General features: G+C 40.7%; 1 protein-coding gene across 1 annotated transcript in view; it reads left to right on the forward strand.

Moving 5' to 3' along the window:
• The first annotated feature begins 16,746 nt into the window (after window positions 1–16,746).
• Window positions 16,747–24,619, forward strand: part of ETNK1 (ethanolamine kinase 1) — a 30,315-nt gene continuing 22,442 nt past the window's right edge. Inside the window, exon 1 of the mRNA XM_068401216.1 lies at window positions 16,747–17,004. Within this exon, the coding sequence (XP_068257317.1) occupies window positions 16,849–17,004 (156 nt within the window). The 5' untranslated portion in view covers window positions 16,747–16,848. The remainder of the gene's footprint in view (window positions 17,005–24,619) is intronic.

A 24,619-nucleotide genomic window follows, 5' to 3' on the forward strand; every position in this document is an offset into this window, starting at 1 on the left:
TTTCCCGGATATCAAATGAAAGTATTTCCTTTGAAAATGAAATCTCAACTGTTGATGTTCTTTTGAATGTGACATCTTTCCAACAATCTACTCACGTCAATCTTCTGTTGACTTAAGCAGTTTGGGATTTAGTCCATATCAAACAGTTCATAAGAACAGAGCACCATCAAAATATTCCATTTCTTGCTATTATTGCTGTATGAAGGTCTCAATTTCCATACAGACTTAAAAGAAATTGGATAAAGTAAATATTCACTAACACAGGAATGTACGCAATTACCTACTAAGGGAATCAAACAACTGGATCTGATGTCATGTTCTCAGCTAGTAATTGGATATCATTTATCTTTCTTACAGTTCTGTGAGGGAAGTAACATTGTGTGTGACTTTGTGCGTTTTATGAGCAATGAGTGGCAATGGCATAATTGGGATATCAGTTCACAGAGATTGCAGCAGAATCCTGTGTGCACACACGCTAGCAAAGATATTTAGTTACAAGCAGCACAATAATAGCTATTCAGAGTGCTTCATGTTTACAAACCCCTAGTTAATTAGTCAACACCTAGTTAATAATTTAATTAAATGTAATTGTCAGCAGCAGTATTTATATCATTAGAAGATAATTAGTCCTTCAGTGACACTTTCAGCATTTCTGCCCTTCCTTCTTTTAAGGGTTGAGACAAAGAAATAAATATTTAACTGTGATTGTAATATGTATTAGATTTACGCAGTTATTAAAACAGTTGAATTTTCTGTTGGTGGGTTTGTTTTTTTTTTTCTGTTTAACATTGGTATTTTCTCTTCCTTTTTCCTCTATAAATGTGGTAAATAGATCATTTATTCAGGTCCCATTCCAAAACATGGAAATATTAATGAATGTTTGTATATCAAAACTGCTGTCAGGATCAAAGATGATGATCCTGAAATTTTGAAGCAGGTTAATGCTTATTAAAGCTATGGTCCTTGCAGTTTGTCTCGTCAACAGCTGTGGCACAGGCAGCAAGAGTACATACATAACTGCTCAGCAAGTCAGTCTGTGTCTTGAAGGAGACTATTTTAAGTGTAGTAACTCTGCATAAACTATCTCTAGAGTAGTCTTCAAGATTGTTCACAAGATATGTAAGTTATTTCCTGGTGCATTAAAGAAATTAAATTGGATTACAATCAAAACAATAAATCTTTGTATTCTAAAACGTGAAGTGAATGCAGTTCTTAATAACCATGTGCTGCTTTTGCTTCTTGTGCTCCATTTGGAATAGACATGATGATGCAAGTTAGTAAAGCTATTATGTATAAACAACAAAAACAACTCGCTGAGTTTTGTTTTCAGCAGCGTGTAAAGCCTTACGTTCAGCTTCTTAAAAAAGTGTCTACACTATGATACTCATTTGCTGTCAAAACATCTGACACGGAAGGGTTCATGTTGTTTATTTAGAGTTTAACTCTCATGCATAAGCCAGAGAAGACAGAAGAGGCTCGTGATCTGAATTCTGTCTCATCCCTCTGTATGTGCAAAGCAGAAAAACTAGATTCCCGACTCAGGCTGGCAAGGTTAGAAGCTTAAACTATAAACCAAAAAGTAATATCCTTAGAATTCACTTTCCATCACTATTCAATTTGTTGTGAAAAGTATGTTCTACTGCTGCAGAAAATATCAGTCAGGCTCAGCTTAGCAAAGTGGTCATTACACATCATGTGAATGGGGGAACTCTGATTGCTACGAGATGAAGCACTTCACAAGCTAGATAAAAAAACTCTCCCTCCAGGTGCACAGTGATGGGGAAAAAGATGATCAAATAGAAGAAACTGTTCCCTTCTCATCCAGAGCTCTCAGGGAAGGGGGGTGGGCAGGAAGCCACAACTAGAAGTCCCAAGTTCATTTTATGTTTTCTACTAAGAGTGTGCACTGTGTCTTTCATGGTGTGGCATGGCGAGAGAACGGTGCTGCTGCTGTTACAGGGTTTGGGTCTCTGCGCTAGGGAGCAGCTCTAGGTGGTCTTAATGATAAAATCTTACACTATATATGAAGGCACACTGAAGTCCAAAGTAGAAAAGATCTTCTTATCCATAGCTGATGGGTTATTGAAGCAATCAAGATGATTACTTCTAACAAAGCAAATTTTTTTTTTTTGTTTGTAACAGTTGTATCGTGGTTCCTGTACAGTCCTAAGTCCTCCTGAGGGTCAGAGGGAAGTCTCTGTTCACAGAGAAAGCATAAAAGTTCAAGACCTGCAGGATAAGTGAAGCCCCACAAAGCACACTTTTCAAAAAAATCCATATTTCTATATAGCCCTGGATGCATATAACTACATTATGTAGAGTGAAAAGGAGAGAAGGTGGACGGTCTCAGGACTGACCCATTCCTTATTATTGTGAATTAATCCAGTTCACTCTTGATTACTAGCCATTGAGCAAACACTTTACCACCTTACTTCTTAAATAAAAACTTGCAGAGTAAAAACTCTTGCAGACTAAAACTTGGCTAACTAAAGTAGGATCCTGTCATCTGTGCTTGTTCTCTGAGTACTATCTTAATTCATTCCTGACAGAGTTGTGTTCAATGCTGCGTTTGACCCTGTTAACGGCAATTTATAGAGCTTTTGAAATATGAGGACAGTGTCTTCAAACTGACTTCAAAGTACAAAAATTCTCATTCATCAGGCATATTCTGCCTTTCTCTGCTTTTATGTACAGGAGAATTATGATCATCACCTTGGACTGTCTTGATAGCAGCTGAGGGAGGTACTGCTTTGATTTTATTAGCAATGATGATTATGAACAGCACACCTTGAGAAATATATGCTAAATACATTGCTTGATTATACGTTATAACTCTGTAAAACGACTGAGCATCTTCCAATGCATGAAAGTTAAATCCAGACCTTAATTAGGCAAGCCAGGAGATGGGGTGACAGCAAGGCAGGCAAAGACAATGGCATCACCCACCCAGGTGCAGTCCCACAGCACCCCAACAAGAAGAGCTGAGTGGGTCCAGTGATGGTAACAAGAGTTCAGTTAACAGCCAGGTAATTAGCAGTCAAGTCTATAGTAATGAGGCAGGTTGAAATTCAAGACAAGGCAGCAAGGCGAGGCCGTGATCTACAAGGCTGGATGCAGCCAACCCACCAGAGCTCTCGGGCAAGGATTAAGGAATGCGCAAGGGCAGGACCTGAGCTTACACCCAGCTCCCTGCCCAATGGCAGAAGCTGCAGAGGGCCCAGGTGAGAATTTTCTCACCACGTACCTGTTTTCACAAAAGCTCTACAGCTGTGGCACAGAAGAGCTCATCTTGGACACTGGCAGCTAAAGCCTGGGGAGGGAGGTGGAAGGGTTTGTAGAGGAGGATTATGGAGGAAGGTGGGTACAGACTGGTGAGGATAACTGAACCTGGTGTAATTGTGTTGGCGCCTTCAGTGCCCTGATAAGGGTACACTATAGAAGTTAAGGTAAGTGGGCTGCTAGCTAGCACCAAAGCATTAGGCAGCTAGGAAAATTCTGCTAAAATTAAAAAAAAAATTACGTTTAACACAAAATAAGGAGACACACTGCTGTATTTTTAAGGAGTAACAAAAAATTGCTCTCTACAGTAGTCCAGAGGAGTTTTCATGTACACAAGTATGTGATTGCCATCCCATAAGAGCTGTATCCTACAGCTTGGGCTCTTCGAGTAAGAAAGATCTCTGCTGTCTTACCATTACCAAATGTAAGGACTAAGAACGGACCTGCCTTGGGTAATTTTAACAGTCTGAAAGAGGCAAGGAGAAATAAGAATATTCCAGTACATCCATCCTCATTTTTAGACACGTTCACTAATTTTGTGTCTTAATTTCACACTACTAGTCTTGCAATGTCTCACAATTTACTTTCAATAGTATGAAAACCTACTGGTTTTCCTGATTTTATTGCTGACACTTCTGAACCCTCCACTGAACAAAGGAAAGAAAGATAGATATAATCGGTTTTCAAAAACAAGCCTCCGTGTAATCTTTGCAAAGGTTAACCGATTTAAGAATTTGTTGCAAAGCGTAGCTGTGATCCGTGTGAAGAAAAGGCTTTCAATTTTTGAAGGCCTAATTCTTGCACAGCTTCTGAATCCAAAGGGTTAACTGCTATCACCTGTAGTATCATATTGTATCTCTGTCCTTCCTTTCCAGTGATTTTCCATTTATGCCAGGGATTCTCTAAATGCGTTATGTAAGTTTTAGTGCTTGAAGTCAACAGATTAATCACTTCATCAGCCTTCACTTCATTTTGGAGGATTGTTTTGAAATTAAGACAGATCTAATATTATTTTAACCTTGTTATTGTTTTCATGTGTGGGGCAACAGCTTGCTAGCATTGACCTTCAAGTTTAAAAAAGCATGAACTGTCTCAGATAACATATGAAACATTCTTTGTGATATCTGCTGTGTAAGATCTTGCGTTATAAGAACGCGCACATAGTGCTTGGTTTTGTTTTTTAGGTGTCACTGAGATAAGACAAGGTATGAACTATCAGATGAGTTATACTGCAGATGACCTATTCGAACTAACCTATAGCCACTGATATGGGGTTGGTAGTTGGTGTGGTCAGAGTACTCATAGTGTAAAAGCAGAGTTGGTAGCCTAGGGGGAAACACTGCTGGAAGCGTACTGCTTATTCTCCAGGGGCAGTAAGTCTAATGCATGTGTTATGAAGTGTTTGAGATGCCCACGTATTAGCTGTTTGATCATCATGTACTCTGCTATTCCTCTGAGCCAGGAATTCTTAGCTTAGTGACTTAGACCAGAGCGTGGGTGAGAACTAAAAGGCTGAGGTAAAATCTATTTGGGATTGACACTACCAAGCTAGGGGAACTAATAGAAAAGTGTGAAAAGGATAATGACTCCCCCTGTAATTTTAGACATTTGCCTGTCCTTTCTAATGCACATCTTGCAAGTTTGATTGTTAGATAAGCGTACAAAATTGTGTCCATGGACACTTTTTGTTATCTGCATGCAGCAAAGAAGTAACAGCTCGCTCTTTCAGGTGCAACCTTTGTAGCTGTGATCTTTTCTGGTCTCAAACTGAGGGTTCATTATCAGAGCGTGCTGTTACAGCAGTTACATTTCAAATCTATCTGTGATATTGAATGGCTCCCAGAGGAAAGGGAACCTTCAGCTCATAAACCAGATATGCGTCACAGTTTCATTTTCTGTTCTTGGTGGCTGTATACATTTTTTTTCATGCAGGAACTGAAAAGTACTTTGGTGTGTGGCAAAGTGCAGTCCTCACTCAGAGCTTTGTTAAATGGCGGTACCTAAACTGTGATGAATGAAATCAGGTAGTTGAAGTTGATGCAGATGAGAAGTAATCTGGAAAAAGAATAATTCTGGTTTAGCCACATCAGATAACCACATGGTCAGATACGGAGAAGTACCAAAACTTTTAATTAGGAGTGGGCTGGATGTAAACTGGGTTATGCTTCTGTGCCTAACCCCTTTCATTCCAAATGGCCACAACTGAAAACAGTAGGAGGCTGAATTGAAAGTACAGCGAACTAGCTCTTCTTCTCCACTTCCCTCTCTGATGAGAATAAACACAGGGGAATGTCTGGTATTTCTTAGAGATAATATCCTACCCTCTATTAAGAAGCCCATTACTTTTGATTCAGTATCAAAGAGGAGAGAGTGATCTAGTTTCTTGTGATTTAACTATGCTTGTTGTTTTTTTAAAAATTAAAAGACATTTCTTGTCCTTGTTACTCACATTTGAAGGCTGTTGCAGAACCTTCATGCATGATTAGAAATTTCCAGCTAGAACTCCAGTAGCAGTTTATGCCTATTTTGTGCACACCGATATTGTTTTTCAGCTTAGATGGATCTCTCCCCTTTAGCATACATCTGTCCAGAAACTTCTGTGGTGGGTGGTTCTGTCCACACACAGCGTTTCTTACACTAGATGGACCTAGCCAAGATCCAGACTCCTCTTACAAGATAATGAGGGTCTCCATTTACCTAATCATGTTATTAGCCTTTATCCATACCTCTTTCGTTTTTTAATATACGGGACAAGAATTGTACATGGTACTTCAGATGAGACCTCAACAGTGCTCTGTACTGTAATCCCCCTACTTCTGTACCCCATGTACTGCTGTATTTGTAGGTAGTCCCTGCTGGGACTGTCTTGCCTGATACATCCTAAGATTCCTTTTGCCTTTTGGTCAAGCATATCGTATTTGTGCGACAGGCAAGTTTATAAAAACAGAATAATGCTCTATCAGGGTGCAATTATAAAAAGAGGTATAGAAACTAAAACCTAATCTATGTGTGTTCTACACATGCAGCACCAGTTGATACGCAGCTGAGCTTGTGTACAAAAAAAAACACTGAGAATTATGCAGAGCCCTCTGAGGGCCTGGATTTCCTCAGCAGTCCGTGAAGGGCTGGGGAGCTCATTAAGGGAGCAGAAAGGCTCGGTGGTGGCAGAACTCCCTTTCTCTCAGATCTCGATGCTAAAATACTAACGTGCAGCAGAATCTGTTCTGAATACTCAGTGTAGAAATAGGTTCTAATTCTTATGGAGCACCAAGTTAAGAAATTAAAAATGTACTAAATATGGCTACATTAATGTTTTAACATACTTTTGAATATATATACAATGCAATACATTGTTCTCAGTATGAATTTTTGCTTGTGTGTCTGCGGGCCTTGTGCATTTCCATGGAGGACACCAAAAATAATCTCATGGCAGATTATATCGGTGATCCACTCTTATCAACACTATCCAAGAACCAGAGGCTTTCAAAAATAGGTGAACATACTCTTAATATTCCCTAAAAATATACACAGTGCAATAATAAATAGTTTGGAAGAAAAAAATTCCCTCCTGACTTTTGCCAATTTAATTTATACTCTACAAGAATAAGATTTAATTACTCTTATCTTAATTGTCCTTAGCTTGGTACGTGCAGTAACTACAGGTATTATTATCAGCCATAAAATTATTCAGCCACAGAATTTACCTGAACTGCCCAAAGCACTATTTTCCATATGCCTATCTCAGTTAAAAATGCTTTTCTTTAATTTATTCTAAATTCATTGGACATAAGTTTTATTGGAGTGAATTCCATGTTTTGCTGATAAGGGACATAAAAGTACTGATTAGTTCATGGAAAAGGTTTCCATAGGCTATGTCTATGGAAACAGCTTTTCTTTTTAAATGCCTGTACTGCTTTCCTTCACCTTGTGTCCACATGGAAACACCTTTTGCTCACGTAAAACTGAATTGACTTTGGGTTTTGTAAAATTGGGTCAAAGACATAAGAAGTGCATCTCCACAGCTACTTCTGGGACTGTTTCAGCTGCTTCTTGAACTTTGAGCCTAAGCTTCTCTACCATGCAGTTTTTCTGTAATTTCCTTTTTTCCCCCCCTAAAATTAAGATTCTGTTTCCTGATACAGTATTCAAACAAAACAAACCCTGTACTAATTACATTTCATTTTCTAACCTTTTTCTGATCTTGTTTATGCTTTCAGCAACTGCATCAAAAGTGTGCTTTGTTCTTGTGTTTGTGTTCTGCTCTGTGATCTTTCCCATATGAAATTCAGATTTTGCCAGACTCTTTTGGCCAGGTAAAACCTCTTGTTTGTGAGCTTTTCTTTCTAAGAGAAGCCTTACTCTTTTTATGAAAACATCTAGTGAATTACGAGGATCAGGTTTTAACAGCTAGCTGAGGAAAGAATGCTGAAAAACAGCACAAAGATAAAAAACAGTAAGTTGAAATACACCAGAGAAAAGCAGAAACCCAGAATACTTCTGGAAACAATAAGAGTTTGATTTATAAAGGAGTAAGCAAGGGAGATGTTATTGCAGGAAAAAATATTTTCTGCCAGAGGTTTGGTTTTTGGCATCAACTTTCATGTACACACAGGATGAAGGAGAACTTCTTGGTGTAAGTGTTCCTCCTTGATGGAGGAAAAGTAAATCCCTGCCTGGCAGAAAGTGAACTACAAATAAGCTGTGACCTTAAGTTCATCAAAGGAGTTTTAATGGTGATTTTTTTTTTAAGGGTTCTGGAGTCTCAGACATCTGGGTTTATTCTACTTTCTTCGTCACAGGTCCATGCTTTGTACTGGCTTGTAAGACAGGATCTGGTTGAGGCTGTGGCAGAGCTGGTTTGGGGACACTTGAGGGATCACATAGAAGTTGACCTTGAGCCAATGACTTTGTGCAACTTAGCAAGGCAAAGTAAGACAATGATTTATTGAACTAGCACTGACCGTCACAGAAGAACTATCTCATTAATTCCACTTGTCCACTGCTAAGGATCCTGCAATGGTATTGCAGGTGTTTTTATAAATACATAAATCTGAGCAATTAATCCATGCAATTGTAGGATTGGTTGCTTTACCTTTCAAACATTCCTTCAGTATTTCTGCTTTTATATACTTGTGTTTTTCTGCCAATTAAAGCTTCCTGTTCCCAAAGACAGTGGGAAACAAATACTTTTAAAGATAAGTAAGGAGTTCAATGTTTGTGGTAGAATAAGGTTTTAGAAATGTTTTTGTCATTTACTCATCGTAAAAGGACCAAAGGATGGCTTTTGGCATGGCTCTTAGTGCTACACTTGATTACATGATCAATAACTGTATAGTAATGGCTTCTCACTTCCCACTGTTTCTTTGCAATGTAGGTAGTTGCTGGTGGTGCCAGAAAGATTATTTCTGGTAAAAAAGAGGAGGAAAGATGATTATCAGGAAAACCTGTTTAGAGTGTAAACCACTTCAAGAGAGACTCAAAAAATTTCTGTAGTCCCTTACTTTTTTGCATTACAATATTACTTGTAACAGACATTTAGAAAAGCTGCTGACTGGCTGCTTTGCTTACTCTAAGCATTCCTTTAATTCTGTAGATTAAATAAATACATTGTTGCAAAGCATGAGAAAGTTTTTTTTTTATTATTATTATTTTTACAGAAGAGGGAGTTGGATTAGAAAAAATAATTCCCCTGAGAAGTAACACCTCCAAAATAATCTTGCAATGAAAAAAAAAAAAAAAAAAAAAAAAAAAGACAAAATGAGTGATAATTAACAGAGCTAGCTGACATGCTGTTTTTTAAAAGTTAAAGATGTACGTCAGTTGGAGACAGGATATCAAATATCAGTGAGGAGAGCAGCAGGAAACTTTTTCCACTGAATGAAAGGGATAAAAAGAAGAAAAACAAGTTGCGCCGCTAACAGCTGAGAAGCTCCTGACATACTCGAAGCACAGCCAGTCGTAATGAATACCAGGGAAAACAGTATCTTCTAAACAAAAATGCTGTTCACTTAGAAACTTAAAGTCAACAGAAAAATGTAAATCTTAAAATAACATTGAGGCATCACAGAAATGAAACAAAATGCTGCAGTTGCAACCTGCTTGCAAAAGGTTTTCTGCTGTGGTCTCGGTGAACCTCAGCCCTTAGGGATTGCAGGCAGGGAGGCCCAGCTGACATAGAAATGCAAAATTCCAGTGTGTGAGAAAGGACCAGAGGCATTACCCCCCACCTCTGGTGCTTTGGAGAGAGGGGGTGAAGTCAGAATGAATATTCTTTCCATTTGACAAGTTAGAAGCTTGGGGATTCCAACAAACCAGAAAGTTGTCACATCTTCAAGTGTAAAGACTGCACAGTTGAATATATTATATGAACCAAAATATTTTAAGGGAACGTGGGAAAGAAACAGAATTTAGGAAAGCCGGTAATGATTAAGAATGTGTTTGCTTACACTGCAGTGAGGCTTCTAGTTCTCTTTCAAGGTGTTTTGATAAAACTTAAACTCTGAATTCCACTTGCACTGGGAGCTCCTAGTAAGACATGATGCTCTTGTATTAGCAGCTCTTGTTGCCTTTTTCCCTGATTACCCTCCTGCTTGCTTACTGTTTGTTGTCCAAGCTGGCAGGAGCCAGGGAAGCAATTCTCCCCATCAGTCCTCTCTGCTTCTATGGTTGTTGAGCTCTACAACCCTATGGAGGGGAAGACAGAGACTTTGGCAAAGTTTGGCCCTTTGCTCTTGGTATATTTGCTATCGTTTTATTGTATAGTATTTATTTTTTATCGTGTTATTGTTTCACTTTTCCAATGGGAATAGTTTTATTAACCCTAAACTTGAAATGTAATTTAATTAACGTGCCAAACTCTCCCTTAACAAAAATACAGATGAAGCTGACTAATTCAGTAATTTCCCATGCTTAGCAACAGTTGCAAACAGAGAATTCTGTAAAAGATATTTACAGCCTATGATTAAATATCAGGCTGTTCTGAGCTGTTCTTCTCTTATGCCCACTGTACTTCTCTGGCAAGCCCCCCTAAGATTTCCAGCCTCAGGAGTAAATAAAATCTGTGTGACAAATAATGAAATAAACAATACTGAAAAAAAAAATCTACAGGACTACAAAAGCAGCCTAAGATGGTGACCTACAGCTTGTAGGTTCAAAATGAAAATATGAATCTGCCCCTCTGAAAGTCAGATTTGCCTCTCCCCTACCCCCTTGAGACTGGGTTGTTTTGCTCCAGGCTGGAACCAGGGGGGTGCTGCCAGGCCCTAGGGCGCTCATGGGCTTTAATGGCCCTGCCCAGTCTCCCCAGGACCCCACTTCAGCCCAGCCTGCCCTGCTCCTTGGCTGGGGTGGTGGGATGAGCCCTGCCCTGCCACCCCGGGGGGAGCCCCATAGCCCCCAGTCCCCAGGGCACCTCTGGTCATGCTGCACCCCGAGGGGTGGGTGGAATGTGCACCGTCATGGGGTGAGGGCTGGCAGCAGGGAGGGAGCAGCACTCCACGCTGAACTTTAATCCAAGTTCATGTGACTGTACAGATGTACGTAGCCTGTTTCACTTCATTTGGCTCCTAAAGTAAATGGTGGTTTTCCGGGTGACGGCAATGGAAACTGAATGGACTGCTCAAAGGTCTTCTCCTCTGGCATAACTGACTTTAACCAGGCTGGTATACAACAAAAGAAGACGACCACAAGAAATCAGCTAAAAACAAACAAAAAAACCCCACCCAAAAAACAGTGGAAAAAAAAAACCCAAGCAAAAAGAAGCATGTCTATTATGGAACAAAAAGAAGAGCTCCAGAAAAGGAAAATGACTGCAGAGCCATAGACTAATTTGGGGTGCTGTTGCTTGTTCCTTCGATGCAGTGCAAGTCATTCATTAGGGAGCTACATACTTCCACTCTACTGGCAGGAAAGGACCCAAAGCTTGAGAGCACTACATGAAAAACCAGGGAGGGGGATCAAAAAAGAGGCAAAGTCTGAGCAGGGGATGCTGAACTAGGTTATGATAGTCAATTTTAATCCAGAGAAACTGGGATTATACACCTTTCAGAAGTGAAGGGACCTCTCCCTTCTACCCAGCTGAGAAGTGGCAAATATAGAGGCAAAAACCAAACTAGTTACTTCATCGGCAGCAAGAGAATGGATAAAAGCTTAGCTCAACTATCCCTTCTTTCAGTGAGAAATAATAGTGATTCTTTCCACTCATTCAGTAATTTTCAGTTTCAGGATTCTTTGGGATCAAAAGTCCCAGTGAAATTCTGGAGTCACTCCTTCTCAAGTTATTAAGGGAGGACAGACACAAAGTCTGGTCACATTAACCTTAGTTCTGTAGGATATATACTATAAACAAGGATGGAAGTAAGGCTTAGAGAAAAGATGCACACAGGGGCACCAAAAGAAAGCATCCAGCTTGGAGTCTACTGGGCACGCAGGCCTTGGTACGCAAGCTTGAAGACTTACGGAAAGGATGCGAGGACCAGAGTCATCCTGATTATCTGTCAACTTGATGTAAAGGAATTAGATATAAGCATGAGAAAGCAGCATAATTTCTGCATAATTTCTATGATTTTTTTCAGTCCTTGACTTCTTGAAACTACCGAGAAAGTTGCTGGGAATAGTGTTTTTGTGAGGAAGATACTTATGCCAGTTGAGTAATTTCTTCTCTCATTGACATAGAATCACGACAACTTCCTGCTCTTTCCTTCCCCTTCTCCCTCTCATCTCCCCTCTTTGTCACCCTTCTTTGCCTTTCCTTCTTCTTTATTGTTGATTCAGGTTGAATGTGAATTGGCTGTCATTTATATGTGATAACCATACTCTTCAGTCTCTCAAGATAATTCTGTACACTTTTTTTAATTGTTTTAATTTAGTTCAGCTAACTCACCCCGTGCTTTTTATGCTATAAAATTGATTAGAGATGTCACTGGAGAATACAGAATGGCATTCTGATAGTACCTTAAAAATAGGAAAAAAGTATTCTAGGCTTCTTTTACAAGCTTACATAACATTTAAGTGCACATTTGATATTGTCTTTGTTCACAGAGAATGTTTCAAATTGCTGAGATTTATAACTTTTCTTCATAGGAGGATGTTTGATTAGTCAATAAAATGTTAGAAAAGCTTAAATTTCTAGAAGATATAAAAGCCATTCAACTCCTTCTCTTATATTGCTGCAGGTGAGTGTATTCTTCCATGCAAGGCATCCTAAATCTGCCTAAGTAGACTCTTTCTGCATACTTACACAATATGTGTATTTGTTGCCTTTGAGAAAAACACCAGGATATAGTAAATCATTGGACGCGTATATAGTTCAAGTTTAGTCAAGGATCAGTCAACTTGTAGTTATTCTTCATATTTTAAAATACAGATGTGTCTGTTAAAATAAATGCAGACACTGGCTTTAATTATGATTTTGTACTGCTTTATTTAACCTGTATTTTGGAGTAGTGTAATTAGTACGAAGATTTTATCTTCTTTCCTTATACCCAGTGGCTGTAATGTTTTATAAATAGCCCTAAACAGATGTACAGTTTAGCCCCACCTGCATGGAGACATCGCAGGATTCCTTGCTAAGTTGCTCATTTTGCTTTAGCACCTGCTTAAGCGTAAGCCTGACTTAAGCAGGTTTTGTCAGGTTTTGTCTCTTCACTGAACCGAGATTAATTATCAATGAACTGAGATTAATTAACATGCATGTTTAAGTGTTTTGCTTAGTTTGCTTAGATTTCTGGCAGGACATGTGACCAGGTAACTACTTGCGGCAGTTCAGCCTACAGTTCATGGACTCTGAGCCAGGGACAGCGCAGAGGGAAGATATGTGTGCTTTCATCTGAAGGGGCCTTGGAGGTAGCCAAGCCTATTGGCACAGCTGTCCAGACTTTCACTGGAAACTTCTGAGGTTTCCAGGTGAGACCCTGAAAAGCTGAAAGAGCTGGAAACCACTAAGCTATTTCACATGTAATCACATCTGTTACCACATTACATCATGCACCACTCCCATGTTGGAAAAAATAGGGGTTAGATAGTCAGGAACTAGGTTGTCATATGGAATTTGTCAAATGGGTGTCACTAATTGGTAGCCTAATAGATAAAGAAGCCATGAAACTGCAATGAGCATTGAGGCTTTTACTCTGCTATTGTTACGTAGCTTTCAAAATATACTTGAAAAAGCTATAACCTACTATTCTGCGAAGCAACTTGCACAAGAGAAGGGTTTTTACCATTTCAACAACATACCAAGCAGCATCCATCTTAGAGAAATTTGTAAGCTGTCAAGATTTTTATAAAATAATCTATTTCAAGCTAGTCTTCACCAAGATTAAAATGAAATCTGTTTATAGAGTACAATAAACATGACAGAACTATCAACTTTGTGTGTCGAGAGTTGTTGCAGGTAAATCAATACGGATGCTAGGGCACCAGGCACTTTAAAAATCGAGACAATAAATAAATAAATATAAGAGTTGAATTACAGTTCAACACTGTACAGAGATGTGATTCATCTTGACACAAATAATACATGCTGGATAGTCAACAGAGATGACATTCTTTAAGGCACTGAAGAAAGCCTGCGATCAAAGGACTGCACTGGAAGTCAAAAATTATTTCCAGGCCTGCTGACTGACTGGTCTAATGGCAGGTTTAACTTTCTGATGGCTCTATTTTTGTATTTGTGAGATTAGGACAATAGAAAGTATTTTGAGACTCTCTGCTATGCAAAATGTTATTAAAATTAATTATGGCTAGAAGGGGTACATTTCCCATTTATAGTCACTGAGTTCTTCTGAAGCTATTACTGAATTAGTGGGTTTGGAAAGCAGCCAGGAAAACTGCACCTGGGAAGTTAAAACTGGTTCTGAGCCTCCTGATGCTGCTCTTTCCTTTGTGCCTTTTTTTTTTTTTAAAGAGCTTATAAAGCATCCAGCACTGACCTAAAAGCAAGGTGAAAAATGTAGGAATAAATGAAGTGGCACAACCTGGTTTCTGATTAGCAGAAGAAGGAAAAGAGAATGGCAGAACAGGGAGGATAAGCAGGTCAGACAGGCTGTATGTAGTCAGTACCCACACTGCCTGGTAGAGCACAGGCCTGCGGGACAACTAAAGCACCCTGTTTTCTTCAGTTCCATGTTGTGTACATGTATGGTCAGCCTTAGAATGACTTTAATTTAGTATGGTGTACCTAGAAAAATATCAAGCATTAAGAGAAAACACATTCTCTTTATTCCTGAGCCCTTACTTTGTGTAACATCAGGTCTTCCTAACAACAAATCTACAGCTGACCTGAACACTTTGTAGCCTGTAAGGAGCCCACTAGAGTTCTAATGAGTTTCACAGTTTGTAGGGTACACGTGTCAGGAGGGGGGAAAGAAAAAGGAAAATAAATTTTTCAAAAAGGAGAAAAATACTATTCTTGGAAACTTCAGAAAGAGTCTCAGTCTGCAGAAGATGTTTTCTGGGGTTTGATTTAGACACAGCAAATATTTGCAGGAAACAAAAGGTAAAAAGGAAAGGAAAGGAAACAGGGTGAGTAGCTAGCTATAATTTTTATTGAACTGTTTTAAAACAGGAATTAAGAATTCCCAAGCAAAAAGCATGTGTCTTTATACCATGTCCAAAAGATGAAGGTGCTACTGCCTAAGTGTTCTTGGTTCTTTCATCTATTTGATAAACATTTAGTAGGCAGAAGTTCAGTTCCCTTAATTCCCAAACAATCTAAGCATGATGACTGCTCCAACTTCCCCCCCTTTATGTTTAAAATATACTCACAGCCAACTTCTGGAAATTTAGTCAGACTTTGGTAAATTAGCAAGGCTTCTCAGAGTTAGTAACTGAAAGCTTCTGGTAGGAGTATTATGTTCGGCATTAGCAAGATTGAATCTCTGTTTAGACCAGTTCTTGTTGAAATTAACATACACATGCTGGAGCATTCAACCTTTGATATTTTATTTAAAAAAAAAGTCACTTTGCCCTGAATCAATAAATAAGTCTTAGTTTATCATCTACCAAACTGACTGAGCAGAGGCAGAGGCACCATGTATCACATGTTTGATCAGATAGAGTGACACCATAGAATCATAGAATCGTTTTGGTTGGAAAGGACCTTTAAGATCATCAAGTCTAACCATTAACATAGCACTGCCAGGTCCACCACCAAACCATGTCCCTAAGCACCACGGCTACATGTCTTTTAAATACCTCCAGGGATGGTGACTCCACCACTTCCCTGGGCAGCCTGTTCCAATGCTTGATAACCCTTTCAGCGACGACATTTTTCCTGATATCCAACCTAAACCTCCCCTGGTGCAACTTGAGGCTGTTTCCTCTTGTCCTATTGCCAACACCCACCTCACTACACCCTCCTTTCAGGTAGTTGTAGAGAGCGATAAGGTCTCTCCTGAGCCTCCTTTTCTCCAGACTAAACCACCCCAGTTCTCTCAGCCACTCCTCATAAGACTTGTGCTCTAGACCCTTCACGAGCTTCATTACCCTTCTTTGGACTCGTTCCAGCACCTCAATATCATGCTACTATGGTAATACTAACTTAATAAACTTGCTTTATAACAGAGGAACTTCTTGAGTCTTCAGTGTTTCCTATGTGGGAAGATCACAGAATGTGGCAGGAGGCAGGTATTTGTAGGAATATTAGGGGTAGGATCACAGTATTTCTAAAAAAAGACAGGATCTTTTTTTTTTTTTTCTTGATTGGTAAAATGCTGTGGTATAGTCTGGGCTCTTTTTTTTTTTTTTGGCTGAAAATAACTTCAAGGCAGCAAGGTTTTCAGCATAAATCAGGGAAAAAAAAAAAAAAAGAACATAACTGTTCTGTACTGCTCATGAAAAGGACGATCTTTATGAAGGTGTTTAAATCAGGGCGGGCGCGTAGCATGATCCTGTCTCAGCGCCCCAAGGGATCACAAACGGCATCAGACCACAACTGGCTGAAACTGGAACGCGGAGCAAGGTGGTGAGCGGGTATACACCCTGCAGGGGAGCGGGGGGGACAAAGGCGGGGCGTTACACAGGCTGGCGCAGAAATTAAAGGCAAAAATTAACCGCAGCAGATAACTCAGAGCCTGATTACAATCAGCCATTCGCCCGGTGATTGACTGGGCGGCGCCGCGGCAGCTGCCGGCCGCATTCCTTCACGCACCGCCCGCCCGGCGAGCGGGCGGCGGCTGGCGGGGGCCGCTCTCCCGCACCGGCCGCCTTCACGGCTCCCCCTCCACAGCCGCGAGGAGATTTCATTAATTCCCTGACTGCCTCACGGCCACGGCTGCCTCCGCCGGCGGGCAGGGGGAGGGAGGGAGGCGCGGGAGGGCGCTGAGGGAGAGGGGGCGGCGGGCGGGCAGGTGAGGGGCGCGGGGGGGCGGAGGGCAGGGCGGGGCGCCGCCAGGCGCCGCCAGGCCCCGCCCGCTCTCCCAGGCTGCTCCGCGCCGTAGCCGGGGGGAGGTGGAGCCGCTTTATCGAGAGCCAAAGTGGAAATTTCCCCCTCAGTTGCCGGCTGCGCCGCGGAGGAGACGCTAGCGAGAGCAGTCGGTCCTTGTCGCCCCGTGCCGCGTCCCGCCCGCCGCCATGTCCAACTACATTCACGTCCCGCCCGGCTCCCCGGAGGTGCCCAAGCTGGACATCACTGTCAGCGAGCGGGAGGGGCCCGGCTACCGCCAGGGCGCCCTGCAGCTCCTGCGCCGTCTGCGGCCCCACTGGAGACCCGAGGAGGTGACGCTGCAGGTACGGACGCGTCGCGGGGCCTACGCCCGGGTCCCCGGCGGGGGATGCGGCAGCCCGAGCTTGGGGAGGGGGGGAAGGAAGGAAGGAAGGAAGGAAGGAAGGGGGGAGGGCGGGCGGCCATTGTGAGGGGGAGCTGCCGCCTCGTTTCCTTCCCCTCCCCCTTCCTCCTCGCTCTCCGAACGCAGCCCCCTGCGCTGAGCCCCATTTGCCAGGCAGCCTGGCGGCGGGGCGTGTCGGCGCGGCAGCATCCCCTGCCCCCTCCCGGCCCTCTTCCTTTCCCCGCCGCTCGCTTTCCTCTTCCTCCTTTCGTCCCTTCGCCGCTGAAACTTGGCTCCCCCCGTTAGCGGGAGGGGTGGGGAAGAGCTCTTCCACCCGCTCTCGGATGGCGTCCCCCCCCGCCGTGCCGCACGCACGACGCCCGCTGCCGGCCCGGCGGCCCAAGGCTGCGGTGCCGGTGAGGGAGGGGAAGGGGGGAGCCCCGTGAGGCTCAGCGTCTCCGGGTCCGTGCCGAGCAGGGCGTGTTCGTAAAGCGGTGGGGGACTTCCCGCCTCCCCGGGGCAGAGAAGGGGAAGGGCAGGCGGAGGAAGGGGCGGCTGGCTGCTGCCGCCTTGCGCGGAGGGGGGCGGCCGCCGAGGTAACGGCCGCCGGGACGCGGCGCGGGGCTGGGGCGCTCCCCTGGGCGCTGTGGGCGGTGGAGCCCTCGGCGGGCTCTCCCCACGCCGTCGCGTTTAATAAATAAATACAAATACGTGCCTTGGATTCGCTACGGGGTCTGGATTGGTTTTAGGCTGACGGTATCTCGATAAGTATCGGCCCCGTTAACGTCCTTGCTCGCATCTCTCAGTCCTGACCGCATGCCGAAGTGTCGCCGCTTGGTCTCTGGCATTCTCCGTGTGGGCAGTCACTCGTGTTTATGACGAGTCATCAGCTTGAGGATTGGCTGCTTTTGTGCTTCTAGAATATGCTTAACCTGGCCCTAGGTCTTCAGTCAATTTACCTGGCTAAAATAGCAGTTCAGTTGCAGCCTGTGTTTAGTTGAGCGTTTTATTGTATGCTCTTAAACTGTGTTACTCAGCAGTTATTAATATGTGGAAGTGTCTTATTTTAGTGGAGTTCCTCTGAAGAAAGCTGCTGGCACTTTTGTGTAGAAAACCTGAGCACAGTGAGGTAATAACACATAAATTGACTGAAATTTTCTGAAGTTTCTTGGTAGGAAAAGAAACTTGACACATGCCAGTCCAGGTAGTATGAAAATAAAGCTAATGAGGTTTTCCTAAGTAATTTCTTTGAGGGCTGTAGCTATGAGTTAAGCACAGTCCTAAGATCTTGAGGTGCAATGAAAACGTAATACTAAACAGGGTTGTTAGAGCTCATAGAATATCTCGTTGGAAGGGACCCGTAAGGATCATCGAGTCCAGCTCCTTGCAGGACTGCCTAAAGTTAAACGTGTTTTCATTCTTCTAGTTCTCTGATGAGAGGGTACTTCTCGACAGAATATTTTTCTTTCTTTCATACAGGAATGCTAATAAATGACATGGAAACATTTTCCTGTTAAGGAGGAGTGACTAACCTTTTGGGAAAGTTCTAGTAGGTTTAATGAAAAAAAATGTTGCTTCCTTCCTCTGTTACCCTCTTCAGAAGAAGCAGTTAACAGAATAAAAACCGCCGGTACCATTGGTGTGGAACGGGGACTCATTTGATTGGTCATGCGATAGTAAAGTAATAGACTGTTGTCTGGTTATAGGTTTCTGTCTAAAAATTGTCTGAGTTTTGTTTCAGCCAAGTTACTTTAAGACCAGAACTTTTCAACTTCCTTTTGCTCCTTTTGAACAGCAGAAGAACATCCTATTCATGAAGCTCTTCAGTGGCCCTGTTATTTTTAACTCTTGTGTTTAAACTGCTGTGCGTACATAATAAGCAAGAATGCATGTGGTTTGAAACTAGTTGTATTACCACCATTGCTGCTGCAGTCTGTTACACATGCATCACATACAGTAAGATGCTGAAATGAAAGATGACTATTTTTGTTAAGAGGATGGAGTGAACAGAAGGTCTGCCTTGGAGTCCCTTCATTAGAGGGGGATATATTTAGGAGGGAGATGAAAATGACAATTATGTATTGCATGGAAAATATTCTTGACTAATCTGCAGCAGCATCATCATAGCAAAGTAGACAAAGAACGTTTATAGGTAGAACGAACTGTAGTTCTACTGAAGTAGAACTTCCTCTGTTGAACTCTGCTGTTAGGACCTTGGCTCTTAGTGCTTCTTGGGTCAAAGCAATTAGTTAGAAGTTGAAGAGTCCAGAGTTTGGCTTTAAAAAGTTAAATTTTTGCAAGAGAAGTTAATTACTGTTGAGTGTCAAATTGTTTAATCAGCTGAACAATTTTGAAACAGTATAGTTAGAAAATTTTAATGCTTAATCATCACTTTCTGTAAGTATCTAAAATCATGAATATATTTTAACTTTTTTAAAATTTTTTGCATCATAGCGTAGAATGTAACTGTAGGACAGGATGAAAATAAATCTTTAGTGCTTAAATTACGCTTTTATTGCATTAATTATCAGAAAGTCTATAGAATTCATAAGCATTGCTAATTATTTGCTGAATCACAAGCAGCTCAATTGTAATACATCTCCTCTATCAAGTTGTATGTGAATATTATTACTACAGAAGTGTACAAATATTCAAGTTCTTTTACATTGGTAAGGAGAAACAAAATTTTCCCGTCTAAATGCTGATCTTCATGTAGATACTTTGTGCAGTTGTCATCTGAGAATGTACTAGGAACTGCGTAGAACTGGGTGTTAATATCTTCTAACTCTTAAATTCTTGAGGTTTGCTTTCTCTGTTCTACAGCAATACAAAGCAGTGTAATTAAAATGAATTGTTGTCACTTTTGGTTCTGTAACAGCTGATTTTAGTAATAAAATTGGTTGGAAGGGATCTCTGGAGGTCTGTTTTCCAACCTCCTGCTGAAAAGCTCACTACTTGCTAAATTCAGAAGTTGGCTGTGGAGAATATGAGAAACAGTTTTTTTTAATTTCATAAACAAAAATGCTCTTCAAAACTCAATCAAACCCTGTTCTGAGTTAGTAAGCAGCTTGAATTGTGACAGTGGACATTGCAGTTTTTGTTCTGGACAATTCTTTATTAATGAAGTATAAAAACTTCATTTTTTTAACTCTTTACTGTCTTGAAGAGGTTGTATCACTCTTCCTAATGGAAAAATACAGTCACAGTTTGGAATCTGTTGCCCACCTTAAGAATTTTTTATTTTTCCTCTTTTATGGAGATTCATTTGTGTTAGTGTTTGAAGGAGGATCGGTGTTCGCTTACAGTATGGGAAGGTAACTAACTTAAGGTTAGTTACCACTTCAGGAAGTGCAGATTCAGGATCCTTTTATTCCATGACCTATTCTACATCTTGGAGGTCTGGTCATAATGAAGGATTTGGTAGGTTAGTACATGGTTTCCTCTATGCAGTGTAATGTTATGGTGCAGGAAAAACAATCTGTATTTCTTTCCATTCTGAAGTAATCTTCAACATTGAGAATAAAGGCTGTTTGTTTTTATTGGTGAGAAAGCTTAATATTAAATAGTGGCAATTTACACCATTATTTGGATAGATCAGTGTGATAGCTTATGTGGGAAAAAAATCAGCTGCAAAATCTTGCAGAAATCTAAAATGATAAAAATTATATGCTAGCAAATAGTGTTCTTGTAAAAAATGATCAGTTTTGCAAAGGGGATCAAATTCTTCAGTAAGACACACCCCTCACCCCCTGCCCGAAATCCTGCAAGCTCCTATCATCTCCAGATAAGTGTAATGAAGTTTGTGTTTTTATTCTCCAAAATATTTGGACCTTGCTTGTTTTTTTGGTACTGTGTCTTTGTTGGCGAGATATGTCTTTGCATTTATCAACACTTTGCCTGACTTTACTACTGCAGCATTTTATAATTATTTGCAAATATTTGTTCCTGTGGCTATGAAATGTGAACATACAAGACAGAGCCATGCTTATAAAGAATTGTACTTTCCACCAGCAAAACAGCACCCCCTCCGTTTTTTTATATACCAGGTTAGCTTTTCTCCCTGTCTCTGGTTTTTCTTCCTGGCTTGCGCTCAGTAGCTTTTCTTCAGGCAATATTTTCTGGCTGCTGCTCTAATTTCTTTGCTTGTGTCGATCTTGGTGTTTATAATAAACTATGATTAGGTTCAGATTTCTGAACTAGTTAAAAGATTTCACAGTTCATTTAAACAGACTGAGTGTGGGATTTAAAGCATTGAAATAGTTGAAAGGAATGGAAAATGTTAGTCTCTGGGAAACAAACTAATGTTTTATTTTGTATCTCGGTGTCATTACATTTTTCAAGAGAGATTTTTATTGCTTAGCGGTTTTTAGGACATCGTGCTCTTCAGCAGTTGTGAAAGTAGTTACCACGTAGAGAGGAAGGACTGAGTTCACAGATTAACATCCTGAAGTGCTGATATCTCTGAATGGAGAAGTGATGAGTGAAGGAAAGAATAAGAAAAGTTAGAGTTGCAGAGTGGGCTGCATTGCTGATGTGTTATGGAAAAACTGTAATTTGAGGTGTGCCTTGGACATGTCACAGTAAGTGGGAAACGTAGGCAGTATTAGATGTCATTTGAGGCTGGGTTTGTTTCTCCATTTTTACGAAGCTTCTGATGAAGCCTGAAAATCTCAATGCCTTCTTGAAAAGTGTGGGTTTTTTTGTATCGGTGGGGCAGCAATTGTGCATGTGGTGATGTTTTATGTAATTGATGTTCCACATCACAGTGCATGATGTAATGCAATTGTGCTTGTTATAGATGTATTGATGACTGTGGTTGTAATTACAGAGAATCAATATTTGCTTAGACACAGCTTAGATCTGGCTATGTAATGGCATATAACTTATGCTATAGACTTGTAACATTGGAAAGGAAGGTAGCTATCAAAGATATTTTAGTTCCTGTTTCCCGCCCCCCCCAGCCCTGTTATGTGGCCATTTCGTGTCAAGATCTTCCAGGGGGAGGAGTATCAAATTAATACTTTGAGTTAGAATAAAATCTTAGACTCCTTTTCTATTAGCTTTTTTTTTTATTTATCTGTAAGTGTTTTCATCAGTATCACAAACTCTGTAAAAAGATCTAAAACAATTCACCACTTTAAAAGTCTTAACTAGTTACCTCATGTTGACTGTTTTCAGGTAGGAGAATATTCTTCATAGAATCACAGAATCAACCAGGTTGGAAGAGACCTCTGGGATCATTGAGTCCAACCATTGCCCTGACACCACTATGTCAACTAGACCATGGCACTAAGTGTCATGTCCAGTATTTTCTTAAACACATTCAGAAACAAGATGAAAAATATGTAACTTCTCTTTCGGGTGTTCTTTTGATGTAAACAGAAAAAATCTTCCATCTTGTCATGCATTTAGATTAGAACCAGTCCTTGCAAGGGGTGACATATCTGTAGCATTTTATAATAGAATTCTGCATGTAATTTTAAATGGTATTTATATTGAGAATATGGAGGATGTGGAACTTCAGTTAAGACCTTAAGAAAAAAAAACAAACAAAGCTCTCCCCCAAAAAAAACCCAAACACCATGGGGAAAAAAACCCCCTGAGTTCTTCCTTGAAGCTGCAGGGTTTAGTAGCCAAAAAAATGTTTAGGTTATACTATATAGCATAGGTTGTAATGGTATTGCTTTCTCTGTGCTGCTGTCATGGTGGAGCACCCCAGGAGTTCAGTAGAAAACTGCTAGTTCAGCCTATGGTGCTGTTAACTTACTGGCTCCCTGCTAGCTGTGATACTTTTAACATCAAATGGACTTGTTTGTGATCATCTGACCACCAAAGTCACATAGATGATGGCTTTCATCTGCTGGGTGTAATGATCTACAGGATATGGCTCCAGAGCCTGGAGACCTTTGAGTGATGTTTCTTGTAAGCCCTGCTGAATATATGAGAATATACCTAAGGCATGCATTTTCCAGTAGTTGTACTTTGTCCTTCTTTTATGAATAGCTACAGAAAGAAGAGATGGAGAAATAACTAGCCTTGTTTCAAGAATTTAAATTCTTAAGAGATGTATACTTGTGGATGTGCCTTTGTAGACTATACTTTTCCAGAAAAAATGAAGTTACGTATTACAATACAAACTTGAAGTTTTGTGAGCATTAAAGGAGCATGTATTAAACATTTTCTGGAAATCTTAATGTGCAATTTGGGGTCAGCAGCAGAATTGGGGGGAATCCCTACTTAATTATGCTGAAACTTCACATCACTGTTCTGTTTCTACAGCAGTACAATACTGCTTTCTATATTTCTGCTCCTGTGGATGTAATAACAGTCTAGAAGGAAAAAATCTGCTTGGTTTTACATCTGTTCTGTGAGTGATAGGTGCTTTCTATTTTGCCACGTGACACTTCTATTTCTGCCTGTTCATGCTTGTTACATATGATTGTAATTTTGTTCTCATTCTTTTCATTCTTTTGAACACCTGGAACAATAAGGTCAGATATAAGCTTTTCTTGAACCACCTGCTTATGAGATGGGAACATATCCATCACATGCCCTTTTCAGGAATCTAATAACCTGTTCGTGGCTGATAAGAGCGCTTTCAGGGTAAACTGTCTCAAAGATGCTTCATGTCTTGGCTGAGTTTTCTCTGCTCTTCCTGGACTCGTTTGACCTGTCTTGTTCCTACCGTGTGCTGCTTTCTGAGACTGCATTTGAGTAACTCAAGCTTATCTGTAGCTTTCTCACCTTTGCTCTGCATTTCAGTAAACAGTTTTTGTTTGTTCCCAAAAGCTAGAAAGCCTTGACTTCAAGCTAGATCTCTGACTGGATTGTGAGCTAGTATAAATACCATTTCCAGAAATGTTTTCAGAATTTAGTTTTAGCTTTGTGTTACTTCACCTGAAAGTACTTTTTACAATGCAATTAGTACATACTACAATAAATTTAAGTTTTTGCAGATTACAAGAGTACCAGAATCTTGCTGCTGGATTTTTTGTGTTGCATTGTGTTCTTGACTTCTCTTGGCTCTCTGTATTTTTTGATTTATTTCCAGAATTTTCTACCTGTTATAACATACTGTACCTTCTTCTATCTTCTTCCACATGGCCTTGAGTGTTTACTGATTATATTATCCATGTCATCAGTGTCCATTCTCTGTTTATGCTGCTCACCTGATTCTTTTGTTATAGAACTCCTGTTTTGCTCTGCTGCATCTCAGGTTATGTTTCAGGCAAGGCATTCTAAGCTGATTCTTTAAAAGCTACAGTAAAGGCATTCTGAATAAAAGAATAAAGGGAGTACTACATTCTTTTACTGGTAGAAAACATTAGATGTTTTCTCCCTATGGCATATGGAAATTGTGTACTCTGAATAACGTTATTAAAAAAGTAAGCAAACCCTTCTGCCTTTTTAAGAAGCAAAACCTAAAATGCTCCTGGGTGTGAATAATTACTTATAGCAGCGTGTTACAAATAGATGCTAATAAGAAGTAGAGTTCCTAAATTACAGTTGAGGGAGTCCAATTTCCTTGTTGTAGATTTCTTTTTATTAACACTAATGAGACTTGTTTTAAGGGGATA

This window comes from Nyctibius grandis, chromosome 5 (assembly GCF_013368605.1).
Source record: "Nyctibius grandis isolate bNycGra1 chromosome 5, bNycGra1.pri, whole genome shotgun sequence".
NCBI classification, from domain to species: Eukaryota; Metazoa; Chordata; class Aves; order Nyctibiiformes; family Nyctibiidae; genus Nyctibius; species Nyctibius grandis.